Source organism: Pristiophorus japonicus, unplaced genomic scaffold (assembly GCF_044704955.1).
Source record: "Pristiophorus japonicus isolate sPriJap1 unplaced genomic scaffold, sPriJap1.hap1 HAP1_SCAFFOLD_3658, whole genome shotgun sequence".
NCBI classification, from domain to species: Eukaryota; Metazoa; Chordata; class Chondrichthyes; family Pristiophoridae; genus Pristiophorus; species Pristiophorus japonicus.
In genome coordinates, this window is record NW_027253497.1 from 5,001 (window position 1) to 15,044 (window position 10,044).

General features: G+C 54.7%; 1 protein-coding gene across 1 annotated transcript in view; it reads left to right on the top strand.

Moving 5' to 3' along the window:
* Positions 1-9,942, top strand: part of LOC139250290 (receptor-type tyrosine-protein phosphatase epsilon-like) — a gene marked incomplete at its 3' end in the record, with an annotated part of 14,882 nt that extends 4,940 nt beyond the window's left edge. The window contains exons 3-5 of the mRNA XM_070872779.1: positions 3,838-3,911; positions 9,095-9,131; positions 9,794-9,942. Of these exons, the coding sequence (XP_070728880.1) occupies positions 3,838-3,911; positions 9,095-9,131; positions 9,794-9,942 (260 nt within the window). The remainder of the gene's footprint in view (positions 1-3,837; positions 3,912-9,094; positions 9,132-9,793) is intronic.
* Between the last annotated feature and the right edge of the window lie 102 nt (positions 9,943-10,044).

The following is a 10,044-nucleotide window of genomic DNA, read 5'->3' on the forward strand; positions in this document are numbered from 1 at the left end:
GAAATTAAGGATAGTGTTAAATCCAAGGAAGAGGCATATAAATTGACCAGAAAAAGCAACAAACCTGAGGACTGGGAGAAATTTAGAATTCAGCAGAGGAGGACAAAGGGTTTAATTAGGAGGGGGAAATAGAGTATGAGAGGAAGCTTGCTGGGAACATAAAAACTGACTGCAAAAGCTTCTATAGATATGTGAAGAGAAAAAGATTAGTGAAGACAAGCGTAGGTCCCTTGCAGTCAGATTCAGGTGAATTTATAATGGGGAACAAAGAAATGGCAGACCAGTTGAATAAATACTTTGATTCTGTCTTCACGAAGGAAAACGCAAATAACCTACTGGAAATACTAGGGGACCGAGGGTCTAGTGAGAAGGAGGAACTGAAGGAAATCCTTATTAGGCAGGAAATTGTGTTAGGGAAATTGATGGGATTGAAGGCCGATAAATCCCTAGGGCCTGATATTCTGCATCCCAGAGTACTTAAGGAAGTGGCCCTAGAAATAGTGGATGCATTGGTGATCATTTTCCAACAGTCTATCGACTCTGGATCAGTTCCTATGGACTGGAGGGTAGCTAATGTAACACCACTTTTTAAAAAAGGAGGGAGAGAGAAAACAGGAAATTATAGACCGGTTAGTCTGACATCAGTAGTGGGGAAAATGTTGGAATCAATTATTAAGGATGAAATAGCAGCGCATTTGGAAAGCAGTGACAGGATCGGTCCAAGTCAGCATGGATTTATGAAAGGGAAATCATGCTTGACAAATCTTCTGGAATTTTTTGAAAATGTAACTAGAAGAGTGGACAAGGGAGAACCAGTGGATGTGGTGTATTTGGACTTTCAAAAGGCTTTTGACAAGGTCCCACACAAGAGATTGGTGTACAAAATTAAAGCACATGGTATTGGGGGTAATGTACTGACGTGGATAGAGAACTGGTTGGCAGACAGGAAGCAGAGAGTCGGGATAAACGGGTCCTTTTCAGAATGGCAGGCAGAGACTAGTGGAGTGCCGCAGGGCTCAGTGCTGGGACCCCAGCTATTTACAATATACATTAATGATTTAGATGAAGGAATTGAGTGTAATATCTCCAAGTTTGCAGATGACACTAAGCTGGGTGGCGGTGTGAGCTGTGAGGGGGACGCTAAGAGGCTGCAGGGTGACTTGGACAGGTTAGGTGAGTGGGCAAATACATGGCAGATACAGTATAATGTGGATAAATATGAGGTTATCCACTTTGGTGGCAAAAACATGAAGGCAGAATATTATCTGAATGGTGGCAGATTAGGAAAAGGGGAGGTGCAACGAGACCTGGGTGTCATGGTTCATCAGTCAGTGAAAGTTGGCATGCAGGTACAGCAGGCGGTGAAGGCAAATGGTATGTTGGCCTTCATAGCTAGGGGATTTGAGTATAGGAGCAGGAAGGTCTTACTGCAGTTGTACAGGGCCTTGGTGAGGCCTCACCTGGAGTATTGTGTTCAGTTTTGGTCTCCTAATCTGAGGAAGAACGTTCTTGCTATTGAGGGAGTGCAGTGAAGGTTCACCAGACTGATTCCAGGGATGGCAGGACTGACATATGAGGAGAGACTGGATCGACTGGGCCTTTATACACTGGAGTTTAGAAGGATGGGAGGGGATCTCATAGAAACGTATAAAATTCTGAAGGGACTGGACAGGTTAGATGCGGGAAGAATGTTCCCGATGTTGGGGAAGTCCAGAACCAGGGGACATAGTCTAAGGATAAGGGGTAGGCCATTTAGGACTGAGATGAGGAGAAACTTCTTCACTCAGAGAGTTGTTAACCTGTGGAATTCCCTGCCGCAGAGAGTTGTTGATGCCAATTCATTGGATATATTCAAGAGGGAGTTAGATATGGCCCTTACGGCTAAAGGGATCAAGGGGTATGGAGAGAAAGCAGGAAAGGGGTACTGAGGGAATGATCAGCCATGGTCTTATTGAATGTTGGTGCAGGCTCGAAGGGCCGAATGGCCTACTCCTGCACCTGATTTCTATGTTTCTATGTTTCTCGTGAGGCCGAAGCACTGGCGCACTGGAGGCGGTGTTGAATCTCATCATCAATGTCTGCTCTTGTTGATCGGAGGCTCCTGAGATAAGGGAGATAATAAGACACGAGACTCTCAAAGCAAGCGCTCTACTCGGAACTCCTTCACGGCAAGTGAGACCCAGGTGGGCAGAGGAAACGTTACAGGGACACCCTCAAAGCCTCCCTGATAAAGTACAACATCCCCACCGACACCTGGGAGTCCCTGGCCAAAGACCGCCCTCAGTGGAGGAAGTGCATCAGGGAGGGCGCTGAGCACCTCGAGTCTCATCGCCGAGAGCATGCAGAAACCAAGCGCAGGCAGCGGAAGGAGCGTGAGGCAAACCAGTCCCACCCTCCCTTTCCCTCAACCACTGTCTGTCCCACCTGTGACAGGGACTGTGGTTCTCGAAATTGGACTGTTCAGTCACCGAAGGACTCATGTTTAGAGTGGAAGCAAGTCTTCCTCGATTCCGAGGGACTGCCTATGATGATGGTGTTTGCTGTTAGATGTTGGACTGGGGCAGGGGAAGGGACTGGGGGAGGGGGAGGGGGGGACTGGGGGAGGGGGAGGGGCAAACAGAGGGGGACTGGGGGAGGGGGAGGAGCAAACAGAGGGGGACTGGGGGAGGGGTCTGGGGGAGGGGGAGGGGTGAACGGAGGGGGACTGGGGGAAGGGGAGGGGCAAACATAGGGGGACTGGGGGAGGGGTCTGGGGGAGGGGGACTGGGGGAGGGGGAGGGGTGAACAGAGGGGTCTGGGGGAGGGGGATTGGGGGGGGAGGGGTGAACGGAGGGGTCTGGGGGAGGGGGAGGGGTGAACGGAGGGGTCTGGGGGAGGGGGACTGGGGGAGGGGGAGGGGTGAATGGAGGGGTCTGGGGGAGGGGGACTGGTGAACGGAGGGGTCTGGGGGAGGGGGACTGGGGGAGGGGGAGGGGTGAACGGAGGGGTCTGGGGGAGGGGGACTGGGGGGGGAGGGGTGAACGGAGGGGTCTGGGGGAGGGGGACTGGGAGGGGGAGGGGTGAACGGAGGGGTCTGGGGGAGGGGGACTGGGGGGGGAGGGGTGAACGGAGGGGTCTGGGGGAGGGGGACTGGGGGGGAGGGGTGAACGGAGGGGTCTGGGGGAGGGGGAGGGGTGAACAGAGGGGCCTGGGGAGGGGGACTGGGGGGGAGGGGTGAACGGAGGGGTCTGGGGGAGGGGGACTGGGGGGGAGGGGTGAACGGAGGGGTGTGGGGGAGGGGGACTGGGGGGGGGAGGGGTGAACGGAGGGGTCTGGGGGAGGGGGACTGGGGGGGAGGGGTGAACGGAGTGGTCTGGGGGAGGGGGACTGGGGGGGAGGGGTGAACGGAGGGGTCTGGGGGAGGGGTTGGGGGGAGGGGGACTGGGGGGGAGGGGTGAACGGAGGGGTCTGGGGGAGGGGGACTGGGAGGGGGAGGGGTTAACGGAGGGGTCTGGGGGAGGGGGACTGGGGGGGGGAGGGGTGAACGGAGGGGTCTGGGGGAGGGGGACTGGGAGGGGGAGGGGTGAACGGAGGGGTCTGGGGGAGGGGGACTGGGGGAGGGGGAGGGGTGAACGGAGGGGTCTGGGGGAGGGGGACTGGGGGGGGATGGGTGAACGGAGGGGTCTGGGGGAGGGGGACTGGGGGGGGAGGGGTGAACGGAGGGGTCTGGGGGAGGGGGACTGGGAGGGGGAGGGCTGAACGGAGGGGTCTGGGGGAGTTGAGGTTGGAGAATGACAATGTTGTGAGGTTGAATGGACGCTCATTTCCCTTGATGTTTTGTCTTGTTCCTTTGATCAGACGATCACTGCCGGGTCGTGCTCAAGAGCAGGAAACATGGGGCCGATGGATTCATCAACGCCAGTTACATCAACGTGGGTATCGGAGCGCGGCTTAGGCCGGGGGTCAGACTGGGGTCGTGGGTCAAACCTGGGGCCGTGGGTCAGACCATGTGTCAGGCTGGGGTCATGGGTCAGACCATGGGTCAGGCTGGGGTCGTGGGTCAAACCTGGGGCCGTGGGTCAGACCATGTGTCAGGCTGGGGCCGTGGGTCAGACCATGAGTCAGGCTGGGGTCATGGGTCAGACCATGGGTCAGGCTGGGGTCGTGGGTCAAACCTGGGGCCGTGGGTCAGACGATGTGTCAGGCTGGGGCCGTGGGTCAGACCATGAGTCAGGCTGGGGTCGTGGGTCAGACCATGAGTCAGGCTGGGGTCGTGGGTCAAACCTGGGGCCGTGGGTCAGACCATGTGTCAGGCTGGGGCCGTGGGTCAGACCATGAGTCAGGCTGGGGTCATGGGTCAGACCATGAGTCAGGCTGGGGTCGTGGGTCAAACCTGGGGCCGTGGGTCAGACCATGTGTCAGGCTGGGGCCGTGGGTCAGACCATGAGTCAGGCTGGGCTCTTGGGTCAGACCCTGGGGCTGTGGATCAGGCTGGGGTCGTGGGTCAGAGCCTGGGGTTGTAGGTCACACCCTGGGGCCGTGGGTCAGGCTGGGGAGGGGAGGGGAGGGGAGGGGGTGAGGTGGGCCAGGCAGGGTAGCAAGGAGGGGGAGACAGGGTAGGGGGTGGTGAGTTGTGGAGGGGAGGGGAGGAACAGAAACAGACCATATCCCCTACCAGCCCGGGGTCAGGGTTGACCCTCCCACAGTAACAAACAGTTCTCAGCACATTTACCCACTGTCTTCCCAAACCCTCCCCTTCATAGAATTATAGACATTTACAGCATGGCAGGAGGCCATTCCGGCCCATCGTGTCCATGCCGGCCGACCAAGAGCTATCCAGCCTAATCCCACTTTCCTGCTCTTGGTCCGTGGCGCTGTTGGTTACGGCACTTCCGGTACACATCCTCTCCTCTGGCCCCCTCTCCAATCCAATGCTGAGTATTAACACCGTTCCTGCCACAACCTCTGACCCTGGGAGTGAATCCCACCAACACTGAACAGTCTCTCCTGCTATCTGTTCTCAATCTCTGCCCATTTAATCTTCTACCTCTGGGCCCTTGTTCTCCACTACAGGAAACAGGCTGCGTCTCTCTCTATCCCGTCGCAGGATGTTTTAACCATTTCTCTCATATCGTCCCGTCCTCTGCTTTGCTCAAATGAAGAAAGGGCCAGTTTTCTCGGTATTTGTATTTGCTCTGACCAGGTCGTCTCTGAGTGAGTCTGTTCTGTACCCTTTGCTAAAGCCTCATTATCCTCCGATAGTACACACACCAATACTGCTTACAATCTGCAACTCAGGTCTTAATGTTTTATAAAGAACATAAGAACTAGGAGCAGGAGTGGGCCATACGGCCCCTCGAGCCTGCTCCACCATTTAATACCATCATGGCTGATCCGATCATGGACTCAGCTCCACTTCCCCGCCCGCTCCCCATAACCCCTTATTCCCTTATCGGTTACCCCTTCAACCACTGTCTGTCCCACCTGTGACAGGGACTGTGGTTCCCGTATTGGACTGTTCAGCCACCTAAGGACTCATGTTTAGAGTGGAAGCAAGTCTTCCTGGATCCCGAGGGACTGCCTGTGATGATGATGATAACGTGTTACCGAAGGGACTCACCTCTCACTCACTCACACTGAATTCCACCTGTCACTAAAAGCCCAGTTACGATGCGACCAATAGCCTCTGCAGTTGTATGTGTAAACCTGGAGCCTCTCCCGCTGGGCCTGTTCACCGATGTCCCACTGATGAACACAGTGAGCAGAAATGGCCCAGTTCTGAATCCTGTGGGACACCACTGCCCACTCTGAAAAAAACATCCCAAACTCCCACTCTCTCTTCCTCCCTTCCAACCAGTTTATAATCCAGTTTGCTATTCTCTCCCTAATTCCAGAACCCTGAACCTTTACACGGGATATACAGCTCAGAAACACGCCATTAGGCCCAGCCAGTCCATACTGCTGTTTATGCTCCTCTCGAGCCTCCCGTCTTTCCGCATCTAACTCTATCAGCACAACCCTCTATTCCCTTCTCCCTCCGGTGCTTGTCCAGCCTCCCCTTAAATACATCGGTGATGATAGGACTGTTTGTGTTGGTCCCCTCAGTGCAAGCGTGCACCATCACAGTCCCAGCGCTGCTGATCCAAGGTGTACACCAAACCTCACGCCAGCTAACCTCACACACACCCCGCCTGCAGTTAAACAGATTCTTAGTGCGAGAGGGGAGGGGAGGGGAGAGGGGAGGGGAGAGAGGGGGGAGGGGAGAGGGGAGGGGAGAGGGGAGGGGAGAGAGGGGGGAGGGGAGAGAGGGGGGAGGGGAGAGGGGAGGGGAGAGAGGGAGGAAGGGAGGAGAAGAGAGAGGAGGGGGAGGGGAGAGGGGAGGAGGGAGTGGAGGGGAGGGTAGAGGAGGGGAGGGCAGGGGACGGGGAGGAGGGGAGAGGAGGGGAGGAGGGCAGGGGAGGAGGGGAGGGCAGGGGAGGAGGGGAGGGCAGGGGAGGGGAGGAGGGTAGGGGGGGAGTGGAGGGGCGGGGAGAGGGGAGAGGAGGGGAGGGGAGAGAGGGGGGAGGGGAGAGGGGAGAGAGGAGGGGGGAGGGAGGAGGAGAGAGGGGAGGGGGAGGGGAGAAGGGAGTGGAGGGGAGGGTAGAGGAGGGTAGGGCAGGGAGGGGATGAGGGCAGGGGGGGAAGAGGAGAAGAGGGGAGAAGTGGAGGAGGGCGGAGGGTGGGGGGAGTGAATATGTAGCCAGTATGTAACAAGCCCAACAAGGGAGGGGGCGGTTCTGGACTTGGTTTTGGGGAATGAAGAGGGGCAGGTGGAAGGGGTATCAGTGGGAGAGCATTTAGGTACTAGTGATCATAATTCAGTTAGATTTAGGGTAGTTATGGAAAAGGACAAAAATAGACCGGGAATAAAAGTTCTCAATTGGGTGAAGGCTAACTTTGCTGAGCTGAGATGTGAATTGGCCAAAGTGGACTGGAAACGGATACTTGATGGTAAATCAGTGACAGAGCAGTGGGAGGCATTCAAGGAGGAGATCCGGAGGGTTCAGAGCGAGTATGTTCCCTTAAAGAACAAGGGTGGGGCTAACAAATCTAGAGCCCCTGGATGTCGAGGGACATACAGGGTAGGATAGAGAAACAAAGGGAGGCTTATGACAGATACCCAGGGCTAAATACTACAGAGACTTGAGAGAGTATAGAAAGTCCAGGGGTAAAATTAAAAAGGATATTAGGAAAGCAAAGAGAGAGCGGAAAAAATTCTTGGCAAGTAAAATCAAGGAAAACCCAAAGATGTTTTGTAAATATATTAAGAGCAAGAGGATAACTAAAGAAAGAGTAGGGCCTATTAGAGACCATGAGGGTAATGTGTGTGTGGAGGTGGTAGATGTGGGTATGGTTCTTAATGAATACTTTGCGTCTGTTTTCACAAAAGAGAGGGGCGAGGAGTGTGAAATATCAGATGAATTAAACATCGTGAGAGAGGAGGTAATAACGGGTTTAGCAGTTTGCTTTGAAAGTGGAAAGTGTTAAGCGAAGCAAAAGAGGAAATAGCAGAGGCTCTGACCATCATGTTCCAATCCTCTCTGGCTGCAGGTGTGGTGCCGGAGGACTACTAATGTGGTACCTTTGTTTAAAAAGGGAGAAAGGGATAGACTGAGTAATTACAGGCCAGTCAGCCTAACCTCAGTGGTGGGAAAATTATTGGAAAAAATCCTGAGGGACAGGATAAATCTTCATTTAGAAAGGCATGGATTAATCAAGGACAGTCAGCATGGATTTGTTAAGGGAAGGTCGTATTTGACTAACTTGATTGAATTTTGAGAGGAGGTAACCAGGAGGGTCGATGAGGGCAGTGTGTACGATGTAGTGTATATGGACTTTAGCAAAGCTTTTGATAAGGTCCCACATGGCAGACTGGTCACGAAGGTTAAAGCCCATGGGATCCAGGGCAAATGGGCAAGTTGGATCCAAAATTGGCTCAGAGGCAGGAAGCAAAGGGAAATGGTCGATGGATGTTTGTGACTGGAAGGATGTTCCCAGTGGGGTTCTGGAGGGCCCAGTACTAGGTCCTTGCTCTGTGTGGTATATATCAATGATTTAGACTTGAATATAGAAGCTATGATTAAGAAGTTTGCTGATGATACAAAACTCGGCCGTGAGGTTGATAATGAAGAAGAAAGCTGTAGACTGCAGGAGGATATCAATGAACTGGTCAGGTGGGCAGAACAGGGGCAAATGGAATTCAATCCGGAGAAATGTGAGGTAATGCATGTGGGGAGGGCTAACAAGGCACGGGAATACACATTAAATGGTAGGACACTGAGAAGTGTAGAGAAACAAAGGGACCTGGGAGTGCAGGTCCACAGATCCCTGAAGGTAGCAGGTCCGGTGGATAAGGTGGTTAAGAAGGTACATGGAATACTTGCCTTTATTGGTCGAGGTATGGAATACAAGAGCAGGGAGGTTATGCTTGAACTGTATAAAACACTGGTTAGGCCACAGCTGGAGTACTGCGTGCAGTTCTGGTCACCACATTACAGGAAGGATGTGATTGCACTGGAGATGGTACAGAGGAGATTTACGAGGATGTTGCCGGGACTGGAGAATTTTAGCTATGAGGACAGATTGGATAGGCTGGGTCTGTTTTCCTTGGAACAGAGGAGGCTGAGGGGAGACCTGATTGAGGTGTATAAAATGATGAGGGGCCTGGATAGAGTGGATAGGAAGGACCTGTTTCCCTTGGCAGAGGGGTCAACAACCAGGGGACATAGATTTAAAGTAATTGGGGGGAGGTTTAGAGGGGATTTGAGGGGAAATGTCTTCACCCAGAGGGTGGTGGGGGTCTGGAACTCACGGCCTGAAAGGGTGGTAGAGGCAGAAACCCTCACCACATTTAAACAATACCTGGATGTGCTCCTGAAGTGCCGTAACCCACAGGGCTACGGACCGAGAGCTGGAAAGTGGGATTAGGCTGGGTAGCTCTTGGTCGGCCGGCGCGGACACGATGGGCCGGAATGTCCCCTTCGTGCTGTAAATGTCTCTGATTCTATGAATGGTGATTATTACACCCTGTCCGTCTGTTACAGCACAGCACTAACACACTGCTCCTCTCTTACAGGGATACAAGAAGCCAAACTATTACATCGCAACACAAGGTAGGTCATCCTGCGGAGCCTGGACCGAGGGACCAGAGGGGCCAGTAACTGAGCCCCCTGCAGTGTGCAGCTTGCTGAAGGGGTCTCGCCTCACAGGGAGAGAGTTCCCTGATCCATCAGTGTATGTCACCACTTTAAATACACTAACATCCCGGTACACATGATGGATCCCTGCCCCCTGACCCCAGTGTCTGATCCCTGACCCCAGTGCCTGCTCCCCGACCCCAGTGCCTGCTCCCTGACCCCAGTGCCTGATCCCCGACCCCAGTGTCTGCCCCCCGACCCCAGTGCCTGCCCCCTAACTCCAGTGTCTGGCCCCGGACCCACAGGCCCCACCCACCGACCCCAGTGTCTGCCCCGACCCACAGGCCCCGCCCACCGACCCACAGTCCCCGCCCCTGACCCACAGGCCCCGCACCCTGAACCACAGGCCCCGCCCCGTGACCAACAGGCCCTGCCCCCTGACCCCACAGCCCCCCCCCCCCCTGACCCACAGGCTCCGCCCCATTGAGTGTGGATCCTGTGTGAGATTTAATGCAGTAAGTGTTGGGATTGTTGCTTTGATTGAGCCGGGCGCTGGGCTCCTGCTCCGGCCCGATCTCTCCCTGCGTCTGTAACTGGAACACGAGCGATGTGCTGACCGTCTTCTCTCATTATTGCAGGTCCTTTGCTTCACACCATCGCCGATTTCTGGCAGCTGATCTGGCAGGAAAATTCCTCAATTATCGTCATGTTAACCAACCTCTATGAAAATGGCAAGGTGAGTGACCACCGAGTGCCCTCTGACCCCGAGTGCCCTCTGACCCCGAGTGTACCCTGACCCCGATCGTACCCTAACCCCGAGTGTACCCTGCCGAGTGTACTCTGACCCGAGTGTACCCTGACCCCGATCGTACCCTAACCCCGAGTGTAC